The sequence below is a fragment of the Rhipicephalus microplus genome, chromosome X, assembly GCF_043290135.1.
Source record: "Rhipicephalus microplus isolate Deutch F79 chromosome X, USDA_Rmic, whole genome shotgun sequence".
NCBI lineage: Eukaryota > Metazoa > Arthropoda > Arachnida > Ixodida > Ixodidae > Rhipicephalus > Rhipicephalus microplus.
The window spans coordinates 117,687,898-117,714,967 of record NC_134710.1 but is presented as its reverse complement, the minus strand read 5'-3'; the positions used below and the strand labels follow the sequence as shown (position 1 = coordinate 117,714,967).

The 27,070-nt window shown below is 38.7% G+C and overlaps 1 protein-coding gene across 5 annotated transcripts in view; it reads right to left on the bottom strand.

Annotated features, from left to right (window-relative positions):
• Positions 1-137: 137 nt before the first annotated feature.
• Positions 138-27,070, bottom strand: part of Tango10 (transport and golgi organization 10) — a 77,930-nt gene continuing 50,997 nt past the window's right edge. For all 5 annotated transcript variants that reach the window (XM_075877475.1, XM_075877476.1, XM_075877477.1 and 2 more), the window contains one exon: positions 138-25,318. In XM_075877475.1, the coding sequence (XP_075733590.1) occupies positions 24,532-25,318 (787 nt within the window). In that variant the 3' untranslated portion in view covers positions 138-24,531. The remainder of the gene's footprint in view (positions 25,319-27,070) is intronic.

Sequence of the window (27,070 nt, the reverse complement as noted above, 5' to 3'; positions counted from 1 at the left end):
CCTGCTGCAAGTTACCAATGTAAAATTTGTGTCTCAGTGTTCTGTTAACTGTTAATTTGACAAAAGAAGAGCAGTGGGAGAGAACATACATTGTCATTCTTCCCAGGCACTAAATAAAAATTACTGATGCTCACACAAAAACATACAAACAAACTTTATTCAACAAATACCTGCAAAGAAACAGATTAACAATACATTACATTGCACATGACTGTCCCCAGCCAAATCACGGCGGCCTTCTAACTACGACACCATAATCACAAATCCCTGCAAGGGCTTTTGAAGTATGCATACGTAATTTTTCACTAGGCTTCATCCCAGTGAACACTTGTGAACAACTATGCAGACTAAATTCTAACACACACACTGAAAGGGGGACAGTGTAAACATCTTTGAAGCAAACTGGCTCCATGAAAATCACATTAAACAGACACTGCACTTGGAGCATGTTCGCCCAGAGCCAGTGCTGGTTTACGAAGTGACAAGGCTATGTAGTACACTTGGACAGCATAATGGCAATCTCTGTTCTCAGAGTATTCAAGCAAATCTGTTAAACTATATTCAGTACGAAAAAAACAGAATCCTGATTAACTGTCTGACTGTTCAGGTGGTTATTATTACTCAGAAAGAATTAATTAACCTTTCGCAATAGATACCCTGTTTGTAAGAACCACTGTTGGCATGGGGATGGGGAGAGTGAAGAAAACTTGCAGTGTGTTCTGGGTTAAAAAGGATGCACCAGCATGTGCGGGCAGACACAGCCCATTCTGATCAGGAAAGCAATGTTATATACCACAAGTGAAAGGGAAGCTTTCAGTTCTGGTTCCCAGAGCGATAAACACTGGTGTTTATCTCACGGGAAAGTTCATGCACAATGTCTGCTTACACTTTAAAAAAGTGTGGTGATATTAGCAAGTGGAAACAATCTTGACACTAAGTGGAATACAGACTAGTTTAATTTTCTAAGCTTTTTCTTTCCTTTCAAGAATTTTACATCCACAAACATTGCACCAGGTCAACGCAAAACAAAATTAACACACTACTGACTCTGCAACCAATGATGTGAACGTATGGCGCCTCACTGCAGCTGCTGCAAAAGCAGCAGAAGAGCTGTTATATTGCCAAGAAACTTCAGAGAGACAGCAAACGGTAAAATGATAAGTTACAAAAGGACTGGCAAAAGCTACTACAAGGTGAATGCAACCACCTCATAAAAATGGTATAAACAGTGTGGCACCTTTCTTTTATGTTGTATACATGTCCAAAGCTAGCCCTTCAGTCCGAAAAACCTTTACATTAACTCAATGTTTGTCAAACTCTATACACTTTAATTCCAAGCATTATTACCCAAAGAAACTGTCATTTGTTCTTAATCTTCAAGGTTTAAAAAAAGACAAGACAGTATTGCATATGTGCCACCGTACAAAGGTTTTTTCTACACAAAAGCAGCACATTCCATCTCGCTACCTATTGTAAAAGTCCTGTGCCTTTGTTTTCTCTTCCTATAGCATCAACATTGCCTTTAAGCTTTTACTGTTAATCACACACAGAAAATATGGCATTCTGAGTTTTTAAGGTAGGCTGTACTGCTCAATGACAATGGCCTGCTCCGTGTGCACAGCATATCCAATGGATCTTCAGTTTCAAAAAGAGCTGCAGACATTTTCATGACTGACATAATCTGATCAAAAAGCCCAAACAAGAAAGAAAAAAAAGGTAAGAAAAAAATCTGCATGCTTTGATGAAATACAAACAAAGCAGAAAATTAATATTTTTGATTATATGCAAATGATATCCACATTTCGTCTTCATGAACCAATACTATGAATAGCACATGGCACAAGATACAACACAGAAATATTTTTTTTTTAGTGCGCAGTACTTTAAGAAGTTCAAGCAGTAGGTATGGCACATTTTGCATATGTTATATCCCATAAATTAAAAAAAAAACATAGAATCGCAAGCATTGAATTTCTAGTGCTTTGTGGTCTTTCTTCATATTAATTCCCAACATGGCATAATTTTTTTAGAGAGCACTGTCCAATTTGTTGTGTACGATTTCCTCAACATGCAAACAAGCAACCCTGAATACATCACACTACTTATTAATGAGCAGCACCTCCAGCAAACATCAAAATTACAAAAAAAAAGACCTAAGTGCAAGCACAAGGTCAACTACACCTTTAAAACAAGAATTTGATGTATACTAAGAAGCAACCCCGATAACAATGTTCTCAAACTTTCAAGGACCCACATGAAACTGCAAGCAATACAATTGATCTAAAAGATTCACACAAACTATAATTTAAGTGTTTTTGAAGCCCTTTTCAACAAGGTAAATCAAAACAATTGATGGCAACAAAGGATTGAACAAAATATTCTCATAATTACAAGCAGGAAAAAAGAATCTATAATTACTCTATGGCTGCAAGTTTTCCCCTGCAATGTTTGCAACTGCTTGTCACCCACCTTACTATTATCTTAAAGTGACACAGAAGTGGAATAATATATCAGTTCAAACTGATACAGCACTCTTTCAAAACACTACTATTGCTCATTTCATATTTTAGAATGCCCATGAAAAAGGAAATGAAGGTCAAAGTGTCACTTTTGAATTTCATGCTGAAAACTTCGGCACCTGAAAGTCAGTGTGATGCCAAAAATGATGAAACTTCCACATTTTGTTTTCGTACTACAGTAGCTCAATAAATTTCCTGAAACTTACCTTGTTAAGTCTCTGGCTTCCTTATACAAAATTTCATGCCTTTTTTTACCAAAAAATAATTACATAGGCCCTAGGAGATGCCATGAAAACAGATGACATCATGGCCAATTAGTGCGGTAACCTTAAAGTGACATCAACACCTTGATTTTTTTATTGTACATTTAATCACTTATTAAATGTTTTCTTGTGGTAAGAGTTGTGTCTTAGTGTTGTGAAAGGGTAATGTACCAATGCTAGAAAAATTTATTTAGATAACCCGACAGTGGTCATGAAAATTCCAGCCATGAAAAGTGGGTGCTGTTACCGACAGTACAAGCATCAGATAAAGCAAATGCCAAAGTGCAAAAACGAAAGTGAATTGCAATGTGTCCAATCACATGACATAATGGCACTCAAATGGAGAAGTCAATACATCTGCATATAGAAAACACAGCTGTGCTTTCATAAAAAACTGTAACAGGACAGAGAATGTTAAGCATTGTGAAAGACAAGCTGAAGCAAATAGGGGTGCTAGCATGCCAAAGTAACTGCTGTACACTGATAACACTTAGCAGAACATTTTGATGCACATTTACTTGACTCTAATAATCATCCTTTTTCACACTTATCATGATTAAAGTAGAGAAAGATAACATTCAAAGGAAAAAGAACACTGTGGCAAATTCTAAGAAAACAAATTGCATTTTCGTAAAGAACAAAACATTAAACTAAACTCATTCGCTTAAATGAAAAGAAAACAAGGTAGATTAATGCTCAAAGTCGCCATGTTAATCTATAGTCACTGGCTCATCAAATTGACATGAAAATCTCGTGCTGCGGTTTGAGCTACTACTCCTGCTGCTTTTGGTCACTTATGACAAACTCTTCTATTAAGCACATTAGGGAAGTCACACTTAAAAAATTTTTTACGAAGGAGTTGGCTGAAATATCAATAGTTGACATTTAAATCTAAAGAGGCCATTCCCCCCTTATTTTTTGTGCTTTTTATATTGGTAATATTAACACATACATATACCTGCTTTCAATCTTTTAGTACGAGCCCATTATTTGTGCTTTACTGTTGTTAGGTCATGCTTTCATGGGGATGCATGCTTTTATTAAGACTAAAGGTGCATGAACTGATGTAAAATACTCATAAGATATATACTTTTGTAGAGGCAAACTTTTATAGTGATGCCCCTTATACAAATGCATTTTGCAACTCCACCTCAAAATACTGCAAAACATTTTTGGATCAAGTGGATGGTACCAACCCCATTTCAACCATGTTCCCACACTGTCTCGTCTAAAGCTCACTAAAAAGTAGTATATACCTTGTCATAACACATTTAAGCAAGTTAAAGACTTCACAATAACTGAACTAGAAGCTGAACTTTAGCGTTCTTAAATTCCAATACCAGATCTCTATTAGAAGCAGAGGCCAATAATTAGTAGCACGCACTCAGAGAGGCAAATGCTGCTAAGGGTTAGTGTACTGCATGTTAGAAGGCAAACACTAAACTTGTGAAGGTTAACTGTCAATTTACAATACATTTGTCAGTTAAATATATGCTGTGCATATCTTTGCCAGTGGTATCAAAAATACGGAAAAGCAAGCACAGCACCATGGCTGCGTAAGATGACAAAAAAAAATATTAAAGACCATTAATGTAAGAGGCAATAGAGCGAAGTGTGAAAGAATATGGAATTGATTGGCACTGGGAAATATGGTACTAACTATAACAAAACAACTGGCACAGTTAATAAATGCCCATTCTTTGATGGAATAATGAACAAATAGGTGATGATTAGTACTTTACCAAGCAAAGAGTATGCAGAATTTGCACAACAGAAGGTTGACTCAAATTGCACACATACAATATACCTGTGTTTGAAGTTTGTTTTTGTTCTTACACTGCCATCTCTGTGATTACAGCACTTTTGACAGGAGAGCAATAGCCGAGGAAAGGGGGTGGTGCTGTGCTTGATCAGCGAACTTGAATAATTTTCCGACTATGATAAACTTTTTTTTTAATAAATGCAAACAAACTGATTTTATAGCTCAAAACTTTTTAATATTTCTATTTATTTTATTTATATAGGAATACCTCACAAGCCCCAGCTAACTTCCTTTTCACTATTCAGGCATGATGGACTTTTCAAGCACTTTATGCCCGAGGTCATTGTCACTAATAATACTTCCATAAAAAACATTTCTAATTTGAGAGACAAGGCACAAGAAGCATGGTAATCTACAGTGGGCTGCACAGATGTGCTTTTGCTACAACTAGGCACAGCAGTGCTCCTTGTCCGCTTACTGTCCACTTGTGACTCGTGAACATACGCTAAACTCATGAAAAAAAAAAAAGACATGCACACACATGCAAACCCACACACTTAGATATCTAGCATTGCTGCAGAAGCAAGGCTAAATTCATTCCAGGTATTGCCCCGAGTTATGAACCTCGCGCCATAGAGCATGCAAACTTAACAATGTAGGCCCCAATGAGTCAGCTCAATAGGGAATAATATGACCTCAATAGAGAATAATAAATAATATTTATAATAAATTCACCTTATTTTACTGGATATTTACTTTTAAGGTACAGTAAAGAAGTGCACAGTGCGAAAGTAAAAAAAAATGTCTAACCTGTTGTGCAACCTGCACAACAGGTTAGACTGCACTTTTTATAGTTCAAAATGCCTATGAGTGAGTGGCTCAAGCACACCACTGAGGTTGACACTGTTGTCCTTGAAGACGCCTCAGAATCTTGCCATGGTTCCAGTAGTTTAGTAATAAATATGGTCATAAATAAAGGGCAACTGCAATATAATTCTGTACTACATGAGCATGCCAAGTACCAGATAGTGTAATTACATAGCAGCCTCAGTGCGAAATTTTGAAAGTGAAATATAAGTAGATGCAATCCAAAACAAATGAAACTGAAAACAGATATTTGGTACTAACAAAAAAGGAAAAGCTGCCATTACTTCCAACTCGAAACCATGTAGAACCTAGAACACCAAGAAGCCATGCAGCACCTCGGTTTGACATGGCATTGTTCATGGTATGCTGAAAATCTCTTCAGCAATGCATCGAGATCTAAATCTTGTACGATACCTACAATGTGCGTGTGTCATCTGCTAAGCCACTATGTAAAGGTCGTTATTAAGAAAATTAGGCAACTACCAAGCTCTGCAGTTTTGCCACCGCTACTTCAGAAATGCATACATAACGAGTCATTTGTCACAACTTTATCAGTTATACCAGCTTAAACTTATCCAGAATGAAACTTTGTTGCAGTGGGCCTTTAAGAGTATGCTACTCAGGATAACCAAACTCATCATTAGTCACATAGCTTGTAAAATGCACATTAGAAAAGACACTTTGAAAATTCCCAGGAAACAATACTTGCATCTATTGTGTGCCTATATGAAAATGCTCATCTATTGTGTGCCTATATGAAAATGCTATCACATTTGCCAGCAACAATAGCTTGTTCAGTGCTTGGTTCAATTACTCATAAATCTTTCTGTAGATGTTATAGTGGTCATTCTAAAACTACAAAAGTACTCCTTATAACTCATTTTGCCAGCCTGCTATTGTAATTAAATTCTATACTTTACATTATTTATATTAAAGTTTTGAGGTAATAGGTCATGTAATCACACTGCTTTTACAACATGTCAACTCAACAGTAAAACTAGGCACATGCACAAAACTATCTTCAAATGATTATTACAAATTATTAATGCCATATAATTATGGTCATAGAGGAAGACCATCATCGTAGTCAGTCCATCTCATGACCACTTCAAGACACAGGCCTCCCTCAATGATCTCCAACCCACCCAGTGGTGCATGAGCCAATTCCCGTTTATGCGTGCAGATTTCTTTTTTTTTTTTTTTTGGCTATACATAACTTTCTGTTGACTTTAGCCACACTTTTCATCCCTAGGTATGCATCCTATTGCTCTACTAGCCATCAGTTATTTGTCATTTTCACAATGCAAACTGCCCAGGCCCATCTTTTTCTCTAAATACCAGCTATAGCGTATCGACTACCCATTACTTCTGTAATCCTTGCTGCTTTTTTCCTACCTCACAATGTTATTCCTATGAATTTCATTCCACGGCATGCTGTGAGGTTCTTAACTTCTCAAGTTTTCTGGTTATTTTCAAAATTCCTGACCCTATATGTAAGAACCAGTGAAATGCCATGATTGAATGCTTTTCACAATAGTGAGTGTGGTGAATTGCCAGTGATGAACTGAAAACGTCTACTGCATGCGCACTAGACCATCTTTATTCTTCAATAAATTTATTTTGCATGAGCAGGCATTAACATTTGACATAGATATACAGTCCACTCTCATTGATACAAACTCTAAGGGACCTCTGAACTTTGTTTGAATTATCAAGAAGTTTGAATTCTCAGAAGTTCTCAGATATATGACTGCGGGTGAGGTGACACTACACATTATGGTTATGAATTGATTTTATCACATTTAAAGTTTCTTTAATCATTTTAAACCCTAACTACCCGCAATGAACAGAAAGCAGAGGTGCATGGTCCACAAGATTATCGGCTATTTACTGCTGATCAGACCTCTTAAAGGGGCCCTGCAACACTTTTTGAGCGTAGTCAGAAAATGCTGCCGATTGATAGTAGATGCTTCCGACAACATGCGAGCCTAATATTATAGTGCAGCAGGCGGCCTAGAATTCACAATTAATTATCAGTCAGCTAGAAATAGCTTTCTCTTCTATCGACAAATCACGGAATAAGCCCAAAAATCACTCGTAGTAAGCCCATCTATCAGCCATTGGGTAATTCGAACAAAGAATGCTCGGTTGTTACAGAGGTCACCATGAGAGGCCATCACTTGTCCACACGGGTGCGTGGGATCGCACTGAAAAAAAACGCATATTCAAAGAAAAAAAAAAGTGCTCAAGGTCACGAGACGCGAGTGATGTTTTTTGTTTGCCCCTCCGATCTTTCCCTGCTTAGCTTCCAGCAGTTTCGTCGGGATGAGAGAAGGGAGGATGTGACTACAGCGTGTGACAAATCTTTGCAACACCACTCGTACTGGAACGGATTCTTAGAAATTTCGCGGGGTTAAGTTTATGAGGTAATACACTTTTCTAGTGAATTAATTTTATGGTTACTCAGAAAAGTGTTTCAGGGCCCCCCTTTAAAGAAATCGTGAATTGCCAACTGCTTCTTTCCTATACTATGTGCCTTCAGCACAAAGCTCTTTATACCAGCTGAAAAACATCATGGTTTACCATGCATGTGCGTCTTTTCGAACATTTGTTTACTAGCAAAGCCCTTTTTCTTGAAGGCCTGAGATGCTTATTTTTCATTTTTAGACTGGTAGGACTATACAAACGTCCAAAGTAGTGGCAAGGCAGAAGATAGTTTCTGGTATGGAACCACAAAAAGTATGAATTAACCAAGTGATGGAGTTTAAATTAAGAGACTTTTAAATACACTTCCATATATATTCTGGAGACTGATTGTTTATTACAGATATTCATATGCATGAAAGTCTTAATGCACAGGACTGTGCCCTATTTTGTGCAATACGTAGTCATTATTAACATGCTGCAACTCTGCTTAAAAAAAAAAAAAAAAAAAGATCTGCCCATAAGAAATAAGCAAGATGTCATATTATTTAAAAGAAAACCTAGAAAATGGCAGCTGTAGAAGATAAAAATATAATTTTAGCGGCAACTGTACCAGTGTTATAAATAGCAGGAAGTACTTTGTGGGAGCAGTCATGCAGGGCACTCAATTTTATTGTTATATTCCCTGAAGTATGTACTGAGCAGAAATTGCTCACTATACTTAGCAGCAGAGTTGCCAGGTTTGGATATTTTGTGCCAATTTGACTACTTTTTTTTAGCCTGGTGGCGGTAAAAAAAAGAAGTCTTGGCTACTCTCTTGTTCTCTCGACTGGCACCAAATTATCATTATCTGGCAATGTGGTAGCTGCTCATGTTAGAGTATGCGATGTCAGAACACGATGGTGAAGGTGTGTTCTAAAATCTCAATTTGGTACTTGTATTACAAAAAAGGAAATCCTTTTGGATAATGTGACTGCTTCTCAAGGAAAACTGTTACCTAAGGAGTCCTTGCAAAGACCACCTATTCCTTAACACCTTTCAATCGTGATTGGAAGAGAACAGGACAATCGAAAGTGCTCCGCATCTCCGACGCTCATCGGCATTAGCAAATGGATACTTTAAAATATGTGTATCTCATTCCTTCGGATAAAAAATGACCTGCATCTGAGGAATACTAACTACTCTAGCTTCATCATCACAAAAGAAAAGGGCTAAAGTGACTACAATTTATGCCTCATCCTAGCAACTGTTATTTTGAGCAAACTTACGTGGTACTCATCTTTAATGTTGACAAGAAACTGGTACTTCTACTCCTTTTAGGAAAAGTCATAAAAAACGTGGGTAGAGTCTTATTTTCCCAACAGCAGAAGAAACTTATTTATCTGTGCAAGACGTTTACTAAAGTCAGCACTTTACGCTCATATCTCGGCAATCGTGACTCTGAAGTGGTTATGGCTGTTTTGAAACTGTAATTTTTTGCGAGCAAAAGTTTTTGCATTTTGTCATTTAAATAAAAACATTGCAGTTGTTCTCACGCAAGCGTGACTATTTTTACTGAGTTTGGCTCAATTTTGCAAGTGTTTGGCTAGTTTTCATTATTTCCTGGTTATTTTTGTTTTTGACCTGGAAACCTTGCTTAGCAGTGTCATGCATCCCACGATGTGCATGCTCGACGGAAAGGCATGTTAGGGTTTGACAACCCAATACACAACCTCAAACCACTCTCTTACACTTTAGGAAAAGAAAAGTAAAAAAGCAAAAAAGAGAGTTAAAAAAGGTAGGAAAAAGCAAATTCATACCTAACCATGCTTAGCTTTGTATCATACAAGTTTCTATGACAGACTCGGTAATCCAAACAGCCGAGATCACTAACCTCAGAAGCCTCAAGTAGTTTTCTTTTAGGGGAGAAATTTTCAAATTTCCAGATGATAAAAAAAAAAGGAGATGAGGAAAATGCTAGAAATTAGGACTGCAAGATAAAAAAATAAAGGGATCCTTTATGATGAAATGTTAATAATACCTGGGATTTTACATTCCAAAATGATATGATTATGAGAAGGAAATTTTGGCCATCTGGTGTTCTCTAATATGCACTGACATCCCATAGTACACGGGATCTATTATTTCATCTCCCTCGTAATGCGATTATGATGAAATGTTACTTGTGCAGTACCACACCTAGTGAAACTAGGGGAAAAAAAAACCTTTCACTTTTTTCATATTAAATATGCCATTTTGGCTTACAAATACATCAATCTTAGTGAAGAAAGCACAGCATGACAAACTGGTGTTTAATATAAAAATAAAATGAACTTTAGGCAATCCTTCACACAGTGATTTCTTAAGCGCAAATTATTTTGAAGGGCCTCTAAAATTGTTGTCCAGCCCAGGAGAATAACTTTCTTGTGCATGCATAATAAAAATTATTCTCATTCCCTACTCGACCTCTCTCTTTAGCGGTGGCCTTTCTCCTGAAATGAAATTTGGTGTGCGTAGATCTGCATTTCATTACCTACTAGGTATACCACCATCGATCATCTAGAAAGCTGTAACATACAGGATGTCCCATACCATGCATTCAAAGTCCTTTGAATGGATACCATACTGCATTTTATGGAAGCCTTACAAGGCTTTGGACTGAGTAACTTTTCTTTCAAAAGTATATCACTGAAAAAGGTTTTTAAAGAGATGATATAAGTGGTGGTGCTATGGGTGCATTTTCCTATCTGTACTCGGCCACATCCATCCCAAAAAAGTGGCACTGCCCTGCCTACAATCCTTATTTCCTTCCTATCGGGCAGGTGCAATCTCACATGTGCAGGCGGTATTTCGTTTCTCTCAAAATGTGATATTACATCTAGAATTCAAAATGCAGGTTCAACTACTATAGCCTGTTTGATTATCTATATCAATAAAAAAATATACAGAGGAAACATAAGAAAAAGCACAATGATCAAAACATAATGTCTTGAGACTAAATATGCTCGATATCGGAAAACTGACAGTCGTGGCTGCTCTATTAAAAAGAAGGATATTCTAACCTACCACTCCGCTAGTGAAAAATGTGTGCCACGCACAAAAATTGACTGACATGTCCTCAGCTCTGTCCTGTGCCTGCAGCTGTTTTCTCATCAAGCTTTCCTCCTCACTTTTTCATCTCTTACTGTGCTTGTTAGCTTGGTTATGGTGACAGAGGAGGCAATCCAATGCTCAATCTAGGAACCAGGGCCCAAGAGCTGCACTCTCGAAAACTATAAGCTCATGAACTTTTTAACTAGCTGGGTCCAATGATTGATTTTAATGCACAACTTAAAGACTATCATCACAGTACTTCATAACTGGTTACAGGCATGAAACACCAGTATTTCAACACAGTAATGAATCATATTTCATTCTATACAAAAATCTAAACATGTTAGTAGACACCCATGAATGGCATGGGTGTTTACATCTTATCATCAAACAAGCATATGCAATAAATACGATGATAAACAATCATAATTGCCTGAAAGTGAGGCTAATATTATCAGTCATGGGTACCTGATCTACTATGCACATGACATGGCAGCTGTATTCTCTGGCAATTCATTTTTTATTTTCTGCTTATCGTGCAGTTTATAGAGAATTGGCAAGAATTAAGGCCTTCCAGCTACACATGGCATGAAAGTCTTTTATACTTGTAGTTGGCATGCAACCATTACAGAATGTTCACCAGCAGACATTTTGGGAATAGAACTTACAGTGAAATTTAACTGTCTCAAAATGAATAAGCTTCCAAGGATGAATTCTGATATTTTCTGCATTGCATGTGCTTTTCCAATGCTCACCAACTCTATAATTACGCTATAGAGTCTCAATTACCTTAGAGTACAACAAATAACAGCTCCAAGGCTTTTGAAAAGTAAAAAGTAAATGACTATTCACTTGATAAAAAAACTGCATGGTACCCAATATCACTGACCCGTGCATGCACTCTGTGGGTGTGCTGCCTAACATGAATACATTCAGCCCTAGATAAGATGAGGGAACAGCATGGCCCCTGTACTTCTCAGAGAAGCAAACAAATAGAAGAGCACTTGAGCAGCTTTTGACAACATGACCACTGTATATGACCACTGTATATGACCTTCCATTAGCACACAGGTAGGTGCGTTCTCTAATTATTTCTGATACCAACGTCTTTGCTTTTGTTGACGTGATTAGTTACCTCTCACACATCTGAAACTGCATTGCTCTGGATAGAGGTAACATATAATAAATTATTTACAGAGCTCAAGTAATGAAGAAAGACTTCACACTATTATTATGGAGCCAATAGCTAGCCATACTAGGAATAAGAGCAAGATACGAAGTCTCACACAACTACTCCTTTCAAATAGGGCCACAATGAATTGCCCCTAGCAGTGCTGTTTCTTCTAATGATTCAGATAGCAGCAGAAAAACACACCTGAAGAATATACTAGAAAAATAGCAGATATGTTAGATTGACGTTTATTTGTCCCCTGGCTAATGAGTGCATTGACAACTGAAACATAAAATTTTAGACATAGTCACATCAATAAATAGTACAATTAAGCGTTGGAAAAAATGATTCTCTTGCATACCTCCCAACCTAAGAGCATGAAAATTCGGGAGACCGCTGCAGGGGGTGGGGGGTATATTTGGCAATCACTGCAACTGAGACATTTGTGACCCGCTGTGGTCGCTTCAATCCAATGCGATTGCGAAAGCACAGCGTTTCAGAGTGTATACGTTTTCACCATCTTAGCCACTTCCCAGATGATGGCAGTTGTTCTCATACGCCCGCACCCATACCGCTTTACATCCTCAAACTTCGTGAACATTTTACGAAACGACGGTCTTGTGTGATCACGAGTGCTTAGCGGCAAGTTGTGTACCGTTAGAAGTACCATGAATAGGCATTATGCGGGGATCACACTGCCATCTCAGCTCTTTAAAGAAAAACTCCCGATATTGCCCTGCCCATCCGCAGACTGACTGTAGTTCTCTTGCTTCTGTCAAGCGATGTGCACCTTTATTTAGGCCTTGTCGCCGAGTAAAATTCTTACATTATAGGTGCACATAGTAAATAATCCGTACTTGTCAACTTTCTGCGAAGTCACACAGCACAGAAATTCAGCTGCGTACGAGTCCAGAAACACTTGCAAGTACTTCTTTGCTTTTGACACTACCATCGACCTTCCAACTGAACTCAGGGAAACAATAAACCACCACAACCATGTAACAAACACAACTGACGACTAGGCAATTGGCGTAGTCCTAGCCCGTGAAATGTGGGAGCCAAGACGATCAGACGCAGACGCTGTACATTTTACCTCACCATCACCGAAATGCGTAGTGCTATAGTGCCTAGAATTTAATTAGCGATAGTGTATGGTATGATTACAATCAACCAGAAGTTAAGTGGCTTGTGCTCTTCCGCCGCACCAAATTGTCACAGCAGGAAAGACTGATGTATGCACGTGATTAAAAAACAAAACTCTGCCGTGGCAACCACATTTTGGGAGATTCGAGATACCATTTGTACAATCTGGAGACTAGGTCGAAATTCAGGAGTGTGCCAGACAAATCAGGAGAGTTGGCAGGTGTGCTCTTGCTCATGGAGGGTTCTCAGGATCTGTAGCGCCACAATATTCAGCACGTGTCACAAATGCATGATATGCATTTCACACTTCTTAATCCCAAATATTTGAACTTGTCTAGAGCATTATTATGCCAAGAAAGGTAGAGACCCTTTTTGGGTCCTAAAGATGATTATAATAAAAAGAAAATATAGATTAGTTATTATATATATATTAAATGCTACTATGAGGACCACTGACACTCCAATTACTATTGTATATTCTGGTTTCAGATAACTTATGAATGCATACTATTAAATTAGAGTTGTGTGTACACTCACACTGTCAAATCACTAGCTTGTGTTTGTCCATTAAGGCTAGTTTAAGGCATTGTTTCCATCATACTACTTCCCAATACTGGCATTGAAAGTTTTTCACAGGCTCTCAATCACATACAAGGCAACATTGGGGTGGAGGGGAAGGGGGGAGGGAGTTATAAGCACACGGTTTCAATTTATCATTCCAGCAAATGCAGTTAGGATATTGCATACATGTGCAAAGAAAGAGTACAGCAAGAGCTGCATCCACCAGATCATAACGTCAGATGCTATATGATTTGATTATCTGTGAATATACACACAAACATTACTTGGCTTTTTCATTACTGGCAAACAATCACAGACCATGCAAAGTATGCAATAATAGTTCAGAAAACATAACTTTAGCAGATAGCACAGCAGGGGCAGTGCAATCTCCTACAAATTTCAAAACCAAAGCTTCAGATTTCTCTCATTACTGCAGTGAACTTTCTCGGACAGCAAGCATAAGAATTTAAAATTAACTATAACTATGAGTTACTGTCGGTCAATTGCTCATACCTGCATAGGTAATGAATGTTACTACGGCATACAGCTTTGCATAGTAGTGCAAAGCAAGATTGTGTAATTAATTGCAATTACATGTATTCAATAGCAGTAGCTCAAATAGCTTTATTCATGAATTGAATGCCTATTATTCAATTTCTTGAACATCTCATATATTAAGCGATATAGACCCATTTAATATTTACACATACAGATCCCAAAAGACTTCCAGTTTAATTCTTTGAAATAGCCCTACTAAATCCAGTGCATAAAGAAGACCAAAGCCAGTTGCAATATCCAGATAGTATGCAAGACTTTTCAGATAGCATCTAGTATATTATGATGCACAGTTAAAACGTACATTCAGAAAATTCATGCCAAAATGTATAAACAAGATAAATACACTAGCATGATGCATGAAGTGTGTTTTGTAACTGAACATATAATGAACATGTACCCACATTGGACTAGAACTACCAGACAAATTACTTTAGTTTTCTATCAAACATGGGTACCAAAAAAACGCCAAGCCTGCGTGAAACACGCAGCACAGTCACAACGAAAAATAGAAGAGCCGCCTTTTGGAGCCTTTTATAAACACTCTTTGGGTAACTGCTACAAGCACACTGCTGCTTACCCGCTACACCATAAATAATCATAACTTTTGTGTAGTAGGCCAGCATTCAATATACTATCCTTCATCATTCTTTGGAGAAGCGTGGTATCCGCTGCACATTCGTTAGAAATTTTGTGCAATTTTTCATACAGTGGATGATAATGATGAAGAATTATGCCAGAAGTGGAAATGTGCCGTAGTTAATAGGTGATCAATAAACAAGTTTTCCAATGGGTTGGAGCATTGAACGGCCCACTCGTTACGCAATTCACATTGTGCACCGCCTGGCTGTTCCTTTGATATTCTAAAGCGCTTTATTACTCATATTAATGCAATTTTTTTCCCCGACATCAAGCCTGCCTAAAGCCAGTTTAGAAACGACTTCTAAGCACTGACGTAGCTCAGTGGTAGAATACTGGGCTGGTAAGCAGACAACCCGAGATCTAACCGCAGTGTGTCATTGGTTTTTTTATTTACTGCATTTTTTTTCTTTCGATACTGGTTACGGACACCGGCAGCGTCGGCTTTGATCTCATAACAGCTTTCGCTACAAAACATGCTGCCTGAAGTTTTGTTAGGACAAATAGTTCTCCCCCAGCTTGGAGAAAAGAAACTACACCTATGACCAATACTGAACTGCATGCTGCCCTAGGAGGAAGACTCAGCCATGGTAGCAGAAACACGGAAAGTCAATAATTGATTGATATGTAAGGTTTAGCATGCCAAAACCACCATATGAATATGAGAGATGCCGCAGTGGAGGGCTCCGGAAATTTCGACCACCTGGGGTTCTTTAACGTGCACCCAAATCTGAGAACGCCGGCCTACAACATTTCCGCCTTCCTCGAAAATGCAGCCGCCGCAGCCGGGATTCGATCCTGTGACCTGCGGGTCAGCAGCCGAGTACCTTAGCCACTAGACCACCGCGGTGGGGCGGAAAGTCAATAAATGTAAGAGAAAAAGCAAAAGTCGCAATGAAAATTCTTTCCATCATACTACACTCAAATCTCAATACAAAGTACCACCTTACACGAAAATAGGTTCGTTAAATCCAAAAATTTGTTATAAAGGGTTATTCTTCACACTATATTCATTGTAAGACTATTTTTCATTTACTTCAATCTGAGATTTCGTTAAATTTGAGTTCATTACATTGAGGTGTGGGTGTACCTCTCCATGCAAATATGTAATACAAGCATCATTACAATGCATGTTTTGCTAAAACCAGAAACAAAAATCAAGCCTAACATTGTCCAAAAATACTGCTGTAAAATATTTTGCGTGAAGGTTTCTAACCCAACAGTTAAATGTTGTATGGTTTTGTTAGTAAAAAAGTTCACCAAATACCAAAAATTTACAGCATGTACAGCATTGACCACATCTACGGTGAACACTTCATTAGTATTCAAGGCAGTAAAACTAAAAGGTTTTTTTCTACTTCGTGAAGGAAATGTCAGTTATATGATGTCTAAAAATGGGGCTCATAAACACAATAATTTTTCAAATTATGTGTTAAAAAATGCCAGGCCTGTGGGGAAGGCACAGCACAGTCCCAGCGAAAGCTAGAAGAGCGGCTTTTCAGAATCTTTTCAAAACACTCATTGAGTAACTTTGCAAGCACACTTGCTTGATACCCACTACGGCATTAATAATAAAATTTTTTGGGCAGTAGGCTGGCATTTGCTATGCTTTTTTTTGTCATTCTTCTGAGAAGCATGGTATCTGCTAAACACTTGCAAGAAATTTTGTGCTAATTGCTCATGCAGTGGCTGATGACGATGAGGAATTATGCATGAAGTGGGTATGTGCCACAGGTAATAGGTGAACAAGAAAAAGCTTTTGTAATGGGTTGGAGCATTGGACAGCCCACTCGTTATGCTATTCGCATTGTGCAATGACTGGTTGTTATTTCGCAGTTTTAAAACGCATTATAAGTCGTCCACCATTGATGTGGATAACCAAATCCAATAAAAACTGTAACAAAAACCAACTTTCAGCATGCAATGCACATCGCTCCAACTTTTGATTACTTGATCAGATTTTTCTTTTCAGAGTGCTCAAGAAATATTGTTATGAGTAATTCAGTTAGATTTGCTCTTTTTTCTTCCCCTTCAAGAATGAGCGTAATACAAAGGCTTTCAAAATGCTCCCCTAAAAAGATAAATATTACCGTGCCTTTCCTGAGATGTCTTAACTCAGACGACCTTAAAACTATATCTAAATGAACAGTAGGTTAGACATGAAATACAAATCTTGTTATAAGGACTTAGATTAGCACATTAGTAAAAATATATAGAAGTGGACACTGCAACACTGGTCAGTGGCATTTCAGAATGAAAACTCACTTGGGCTAATAATCAGTGAGAACTGACTTTTTTGAGCACACAGAATAGTGTGCCTGTATGCATTGCACACAATAAGCACATTATTCAGAATAACTAATTTTAAGGGCACATATTTTTCAATAAACTGCACAGTTATTTCTAAACAAGCATGGATTCTAAAGCATTTTGTACAGTCAAGCCCATATATATCGAACTCAACGGAAGCCAAACAGTAACTCAACGCATCAATAATAAATCTGTGAATTAAAAAATAGAGGTTACAACTCAAAGCGACAATTGGGCTATAAAAATACTAGCGGAGAGCTACAGGTTTATTTTAAACAGTTGGGGTGTTTACTGTGCTGCTCAATATGAGTGCACAAGCATTTTTGCATTTCCCCCATTAAAAAGCAGCATAACACTGGAAGTTACACCCTTATGGCGAAAAGCATTGGGCGAACAGGAGAAGATAAAAATATGTTGGAAGTGCACTCTTCAGAGCTGGTGTGTTGCAGAGGTCATACAGGAGTAAGAGCACAGTCATCCAGTGGTAGAACGAGAGCACTATTGCTGCGCCAAGAGAAGCCAGGAGCAGGTTGTAGTGCTCTCGCCAAAATAGCAGAGTACGTGCAGTACGAGTCACATGATTTTTAAACATCACATTCTCCATATTTGTTTTCATTCTGCTTCAGCTGGCAAGCATGGTGGCAGTGGTAGCAGCCATGTGTAGTTTGACGCTGCTGATGTTGGCTGTATTGGTGCCACTTGTACGTGTAGTGAGTAAGCAGTTACATTCGATGAATACATCGTTGGATAAATGCATTGTACAACTGTAATTAGTACAATGGCAAACGTGCAACTGACAGATTTCAAGCATATTTCACTATCATACAGCGAAAAATGCTGAGGCTACGAATTTTTTAATTGCATGGTATATTTTTCCCCACTCATCACCCTTTGACCAGCTCTCCAGAGGTGTGTTACATTCCAGTGGCAGATAGAGTGGCCCTGCTCTTAGTACTTGGCCCCAACTCCTCATTGCACTACCCCTCTACACCTGTTCTCTCAATGAAATTCGCCAACAAACCTACTGCATTTTGTTCAGCATGAGCATTACACCCCTATATTAAACAAAGTATGGAGAAAAAAGGGAGACAAGCCAATACAAATGCTGTTAAGCAGCATGTCTTCGTCCACGCTATTTTTTTTTCCTGTCTCTTGTCCTGTTTGCAATGCTCGACAATAACTAGCCTGACTAAAGGAATCATATAATCAACTTCACAACTCGGTAAATTAGAGTTCAACAGAAGATTGATACACTTTTAAAGCTTTGTCACATACTTTACCCCAACTATGCCCCAATTCGCAACTTCCACGTACCGTGGTGCCGCTGAGCGGTGGCGACCGGCAGCTCTGTTGAGATTATTAAAGTTTTGGACCTGTTTAAAACAGCAGATGTTGCTTCTTGTTTTCTTTTTTTGTGGTCGTTTTGCTATGTTGTGAATGGTCTCGATATTATCGTGACCTTTTGAGTTCCTCAGGTTAAAGGGAAAGTAGAAAAACAAAGCCGACTGATTTCACTCCGAGCCTCGATGCTCACCGGGAGGCAAAGTCAGCCTTCCGTTCAAATCCATGAGTTGTAAAGAGGGTTAAATTTAGCAGGAAAATAACCAAGGCCTGTGACTGTATGCAGCACCAATTTTGTGTACGAGTACAGCAACTCCCAGGTTTGTACCTTGACTAGTTTTTGTGCTTAGTTCGTCCGCTCGACATGGTCACTGTACAAACAGTACCACAACTAATTAAGAATGCTGTCCACCTTTAGAATCGAATGAAAGGACCGGTTTAAAAACATTCATCGCATCATTCCACATCTGCAGCGTCTGCGAAGTGCCTCCATGACCTTCACATCTACTGCAATTTGTGTTTGGTATTGCTTTCTGACGATGTCTTTTTTTTTTTTTTTTGTCGTTCCTGCCTCACACCATGTTATTTTTTGTACTTCTCAAACACCAAAACATAAAACAGTAATGGGAACGTCACCTCTTAAACATGAAAAGTGCATATTGCCACTGGTTTAGTTGGCCGCTTGCCAACTTCATTCTCTTGATATTCTGCAGTTGTTTTTTTTAATCAAGAACCTTAAAATTATATTGCTGGTTAATACGACATACATGCCTCAGTTGGTGCTTGTGCTTCGATATTGAAAAACATTTTTTTGTGTCTGCTTATTCTACTTACTACTTTTAGGTGAGCTGAATAAGCTTCATGGCAAAATGCAATGCAAACAAAACTGTAAGATAAAGCGTGTCTCCAAAAATGTTTTTGATATTACTGAGGAATTTGTACTGAGGCTCCCATCATGAGACTTTTCCAATATGACAGCAGGCGTTGCGCGCGATTATGTACAGCCAGCAATGTGGACAGCGTGTGTGCCTTATTTACAATTCTGCACACATTTATCTATTCAATGTGCTACTCGACATTTTTTTATTTAGTATAGTATGTTAGCACGCCCCTACTTTTACAAAAACATAAATCAAAGGGCGACTGAAGCGCGAAGAATTGCACTCTTCGCCAAACGTGTACTTTCCAGTACCGTTTCTCTCGGGACAATCATCTCAACGACCGCCATGTTACATGTACAGTCGCGCCACCTATAGGTCATGAAAGTTGCAAATTGTGGTAGGTATAAAAGGTGAAGCCTGTAATCATTGCTCCACGTGAAAGTAGTGCAGTCAATGAGAGATGGGAGATATGAATACTGTACTTTCTTCATACATTTTTAAGTGAGCAATGTATGATGATGAGTGCATGCTGAATCTGCAACTATCAGCAATGTTGCAATCCTGTTTCAAGTACCACTGACTACTGCAAAAGCTTCTAGTACATGAACCCACAAAAACTGATGGGCATGACACTGCACCCTCTGTGCGATGTACATGATTCATGCTGCCTTCTTGTGTGTCTGTTAAAGGACCACTGATAGCCAAATTTTTCCGTTTGTGACTTTTTAATTAATACCTTTGTGTCTGATTATCATAAAAGTAGGGGTGTACAAATATTCAAAATTTCAAATACTTTTCAAATAGTGTTTGCTATGGAATTCGATTCGCACTAGAATTTCACTATTCAAACTTCCCGAAGACAAATACAGTCAACGTCTAATTGACAGTGGCTTCTTCAGATTTTTAATACCCTTCACCTCATTACATTCTCGTATTGCGGCAACGCTACTTTCCAGGCTCTGCTAAAGCCACAAGTAAATTGACTAAGAAAACACTTGCTCCAACATGGAGATGATAGATGTGGCAGAGGTAGGTGCTCAATTAATGTTGTTATCGATCTTAAATTTGGGCAGGAAATAGAATAAAATCAGACGTAGAAAATTTTTAGCACTTAAAGTTTTCGACGTTCTTATAAACTGCTGTCTACACGGGAAATTTGGAACTTCGGACTCTGAGGGAGCACAGCCTTGCCCACCACGTCAGTTGGTCTTCCACAGAATTAGAAAGAGGAGGAGAGATTGAGGAAATAGTATCTTTGCCTTTCATATGAAATATGTCATTGGCAACACTTTGGTTGCACCAAATCATATACATAAACACAATTCAGCCCCTGCATTGCCTCAATCTGGATAACTATAAAACACTACCACATCAGTTATTCATCAACCCTAGCCAATATAAATACATACTTTCATGTTGCTGTGTCATAAGAATAACTTACGAATTTTATCCAACTTATCTTCTTGCAATTTCCATTCAAAGTATTTGAAAAATATTCTACTCAATCCAGACTCACTCTTTAACATTCAAAGTATTTGAAAAATATTCTACTCAATCCAGACTCACTCTTTAATATTCCGTCGCATCCAAAATTTTGCCATTCCCTCAGCTCTACATAAAAGTGAATTGTAGATACTCTAAAGTATCATATAATCAATGATAGGTCAACATCAATGATTAGGTCCAATTTTGGCACAACTGTCTGCTCTAAATCATAAGAACCTAGCCCATCACTATAGTCGAGCGCCATAAGACCACATTTGGTGACATTGACAACATGCTTTTTGAATCGGAACTCTGTGCACAAGATATAATGAAACAACATAAATGCTGTGGTGTTAGCTAGTGTGTGATGCACTGGGCACGTCCTCCTGCCAAAATTTTTGTCAATTATTAGACACCTATAATAGAACAACACATGACACACCTGCCTGCCCAGTACCCACTTCACTGCTAGGTATGTGCTTCCACGTAAAAAAAGTTCCTTGTTACGGTACTCCGATTCTCCTGATCTAAGAAGCCAGATCTACTTATAGCAGCATGATAACAGAGTTGGGGAAGCGAAGTACAACATGCACGATCAGGTTCCAGTAGTTATTTTGTGTGTACCCCACAAACTTCGGTGTGTGATGTCAATACTTACAGGTAATCTTAACAGCCACCTAACACGTCATATTGATGATGACGTCGCGAGGTGCTGTCGATTCACGCACTTGCATTTGCTTTAAAACTTCACAAAATTATGTTCAAGGCTATGTTCACCACCAATGTGCCATTAGAGTCACCTATCTATGCAGGAGAACGGGACAAGATGAACATTTCAAGTCTAAAATTTCAGTGTCAGGGGTCGTCTAACTAAATTGTTTTATTTGTGAGCACGCATTCAACTGCACCGACAATCAGTTTATAAGGCCATGGTTACAATGCTCACAAATTAAGGTATACTTGCTGTCATGATTCTCTATCAAAGCTTGACATCATTGAAAATTTTAAAGTGGCACCTTGCTTCTACGTAGCATAACCAGCATCTGTAAAGCAATTGATTTTCAGAAAGCAGTGAAGGCATAATGCCAAAATAAAAACTGTGCCCAAATATGTATCCCACACAGCTATCTACATTAATAAATGACTCCTGTGAACAAACATAATGCTCTAACAATATTTGTGATATCATACATCACTTAGCATAGATAAATTCTGAAGGCCACGCAATAAAAAACCATGCTTTTCGCATTCAAAGCATCTTCCTGAATCTTCACTCATCTCACGGGATTTTCTGGTTTAGTGGGTATTTTGGCTCAGAACATTAAGCAACTGTATGCACATTTCTGGGCCCGTTTCATTTAATTTTGTTCACCAATCTTCCTTTTTTCTCAGTCATGCACTGGGTCTTGAAGTAGCTATAACCACACAGCCTCATTATCTTAGCCCATAATGAACATTAAAACCAATGGTATGGAATATGAACTGTAAGTGGGAAAAGTGGCAAAGTGGCACAGAATTAAAAAGCACCAGAAAAAGCACACGCTACAGTATGTGTCCAATGAATTACATTACACATTTTTTTTTTTGAAGAAGAAGAAATAGCAAACTACCATTACTAATAGCTTGAAAAGTGTTGCTTTTCAGCTAAGTGGGCAATTCTACGTGGTCTATATCAGAAGTAATGGATGCTTTATGTGCTGACATTTGCTGCATGGGTACCTGAAGTTCATTACAGTAACCAAATAATGCAAACAAGTACTGGACAACTGCAAGGTATATGAAACAACAAAAACAACACAACCAAATTAATTGAACAGGCAATTCTGCCAGGAAAAGCATAGAGAACATTAATCATTGCATTTAACTCTAGTGCCCTATTAGTGACATAAATTGAAATCAATTGAAGTGGACAAAAAATCACTCTTTCTGTTGGTAGAAATCATGAGTTCTAACGCACTGAACTAACATTCAGGCTTGTCCAGAGAAAACCACTTTGCTCATATACCTACTATGCCATCTAAGATCATAATCGCAGTGAAAACATACCACCTTTTTCAAAGTGAAATTTGTTATGAGTGCTGTCAACACAGAATATTTTTTAATTGCGATCCGGCAGATGTGTAATTCTTAGTGCATAATTAAGCCAGCCACACACTTTCCACCTCCGATTCAAAAATCCACTGACAAGGTGGCTTTCTGTGACACACCTACAGGTGGGATATGCTGCCTATAAAGAGTACCAAGTGTGTTAATTTAGAATTCAACTCCAGAGTTATTGTTCGCCTTAGTGGATCAGTGGCTAGGGCGCTCAGCTACTGACCCAAAGGTTGCAGGTTCGATCCCGGCCGTAGCGGTCGCATTTCAATGGAAGCAAAATGATAGAGACCTTTGTACTGTGCGATTTCAGTGCACATTAGTGAACAATAGATTGTCAAAATTTTTGTTGCCCTTCACTTCAGTGTCCTCCATAATCATATTCTGGTTATGGGATATTATTATTATTATTATTATTATTATTATTATTATTATTATTATTATTATTAAAAGTTTTAATTCATATTCGATTATGTCCTGCTATGTTGACACACTGCAGGGATAGGATGACAATAATTGTGAACAAAATTAGTCCTCACTTATAGAATCATTTTTAACTTACTTATACACACATTTTGTACTATGAAACTACATGTTGATTAGTGTCATGGTTCTACCTGCCATAGCATGGTCACTGGACAAAAATTACTAAAGTAACTATTATGCACATAATGCACTTTGCACTGACCACATAAGGTCACATGAAAGGGCATAATGCATACCATTGAATGACCCACCTCAAGCATGTGAAATCATCAGAGCTAATATTGGTTATCAGGGAATATCTAGAGAGAAACAAAGAAGTCATTATAACATATTTAGGTAAGCAGATCATGGCTAGCCATCATGCATTCCACTAAGAAACGTGATCATTGGACCTGAAAGTCGAATTCATCTTTTATCAAGTTTTGAGGGTCTCTGCAATGCGTCTACTGCAGTGAGTCACAAATAGAAATGCCTGCCTAATAAGTACTGCTCAAAACAATTTGCCCTTCATAGGCCACAGTGCTGCATGCAGGAAAATATATTGTATGCATTAGTAGAAGGAATTTAAATGTAGGCCAAATGTGCACCTATAAATCTACATAGAATTTTCAAGGGCATATTATCACTGCTCACCGAAGTCATAAACTCAAATATCCAAGTTCATTATATAAACAGCCTCAACTGCACTGCGAGACAAGTGACATCAAATCGCAATTCCTTTCTTGTCCCAATAAGGCAAATAGAAGCCATTTATTAGAAAAGATGAAGTCTAAACCGTTAAGGATGGCAAACAGTATAACAAGCTTAACTTGTTATCAGTGAACCACTACATCCAATGCAGGAAAGCGCCTAACATCCAAAAGTAAAAAAGAGCCCAACACACTGCAAGTCCAGAACAGGAGGCCAGGCGTCCCAGAAAGGCACAAAGACCAACAACCTGAAAAATAGCCCTGCATGCCTAGCTCTTACGGCACAGGGGTGTGACGGAGATGCGCAAACGGAATAGGTCACGATGGGGCCCCACAAGGAAGGGTGAGGCACCACGGGGCACATCGTTCAGCTCCGCATAGGGCACCAAGTCGTCCAGATTGAGCATGCGTGACTCCTGGGTGAATGTGTGCTCGCGCTGCACTACTGTGCGCACATGCTCCACACCATCCTGCATTCCACTCACCAAAACGCTCACCACCACTGTTGTGTCCTCGTTGAAACGACTTGAAGTAAGTGACAGCCGCACAGTCTTGGCCTGTGATTCCGGCCCTTCTAGTGTCTCGCGCAGTGCAATCAGTAGGAACCCGTGGAACAGCACACCCTTGGGGTATAAGTCAACAGTCCATTCAAGTACCTTGTCTGCCAAGGCGCCTGACAGGCTGGCAGGCGTCATGAAGATTAGTGTATGCACACCAAATCTTGTACAACAGCTGTAATTGTCAATGCACAATGAAGCTGACCATGCGTCTGATGTGTAAATGCGAGGCATCATCAATTCGGGCCACTGGCGCCAAAATCCATTGGTAAGTGCTCGTGTCTGAAAGTCCCGGGCTACCATCAGACGGTTAAAAAAGATGCTCTTGAAGCGTACCACCAGAGGGTGCGTGAACAGCCCATTCAATTCATTATTTGTCAGCATGGGGAACCGTACGTGTGCCATTACCTGGCTCACCAGCTGCCCGAAGGCTTCCTCATTGCCAGGCCGAGTACACTGGGGCCATGGTTCCTGCAGGGAGAGCCACCGGACAGCATAGCTGCCAGGGCCACACACATTATATTCAATAAAAGCATACATTTATGACATGTGACAAAACGATGCTGCTCTGCTGGTATAAGCAGTCATTTCTATATAAAGAAAATGAAAGCTCTGCGTATCATTGTAACAGTGTAAGCATTAATCACCCCAAGCAGATGTGACCTTTTGAATACAGTAAAATGATATATAAGCCTGCATGAACTTTTTGATGGAAGCTGTCAAGGTAAACACACACCACCAATTGCTCTGCCTTTATTGGATTAGTCGGCTTTATATACGTAGAGACATAAACTTTAATTTCCCCACAGATGGCATCAACATGCCGTGGGAGCTCTCCTACAGATGATTGATTTCTTTTGATGTCCGATGGCCGCAAATATTTCATAGATAAAAATATATAAATGAGCAAAGACTGATAAAATGTCCTGTCTTTCTCTTTACTCATGCATATTTCGTGATGTACCAGTATTTCATGCTTTTGCATTCTCTTTAACACAGGGTTTATGAGAAAAAATCTAGTGGTGAGCAGTTAATCTTGATTGTTTAAAGTTGTTGAAAGGACCTACAATAGATTTTATGGTGCTTATCTTTTTAAGTGCAATAAAAACCTTACTGGTCAGTAGGTCTATTCACAGAATGGTAAACTTGAAAATGCCACAAAACAATTGTAATCAAAAGTGTTCTCTCTGCAGCGAATATGAAGCCATACACTCACATGCTGTTAACAGTAAGGGCGGGACTGGTCAGTGTTCGAGCATGGTGGTTTACCGCGCATATGTGCACTCAGTGCGCAAGTGCCACGGCTCGACATTTAACTGGCAGCTTCGATGGCAGCGCCACTTGTCACTGTGCAACTCCTTTTGTGTCGTAAGCAGCACAGAATTGAGCGGGCCAGGATAATAATATACATACTCAAAATTTGCGGATCCGCATGCATGACCGCATCAGACTACTTGACTACAAACAGTAAAGTTATCGACTCTATATTCCGTAAGTCATCTTCAAGGCTCTCCCGCTAAGGTGCGCGACATAATGGTTTTTGTTACTTTTAAACACAATTTAAAAATATAAATCCTCTACACAATGCGAAAAAAATCACTGAAATCTGTAACCATATCATAGGTTTTTTAATTTCTACTAGAATCTAATCCAGGGCTCAGCACTATCACGATACAAGAGTATCGCAATATTATTTCACAGATACTTTGAGTATCAGTCTTGCTGTATCGAGATACTTTTAAAAAATGTATTTGTATTTGAATAATGAAATACCTTTACGATGTACCGCACGTATCATGATACTATCCAGGACATGTGTATTTCCTTACATTTTTTTTTTTTTGTGGAAAGGAGCTGAGACGTGTTTACAATAGGAAAAAAAATTTTTCTGCTTTGACCTTGGCACCCCACGGTGAGATATGCACCCACTATTTTTACATTTCTGCTGAGCACAAAACTGACTCTTATCTTCTTGAAAGCAAGCTAGTCACTTTGCTACCCGCATCCCGTTGTGCACCTTCAGGCAGGACTGAACTGTATTTGAATGATCGCCTGCTTGAGCTTGCCAACAATGTTATACTGCCATTTTGAATTCCAGCACTGATATTTTCATTGTGAGGAGCATTGTATACTGCACAATGGACGCCAACCAACAGCATCGTTTTTAAGATGTGTTCTCTCATGGAAATTGAATGAGCAGTGCTTTTTTTGTCTAGTTCTTTTCCCGTCATTTTTTTTTGTGGCACCCATT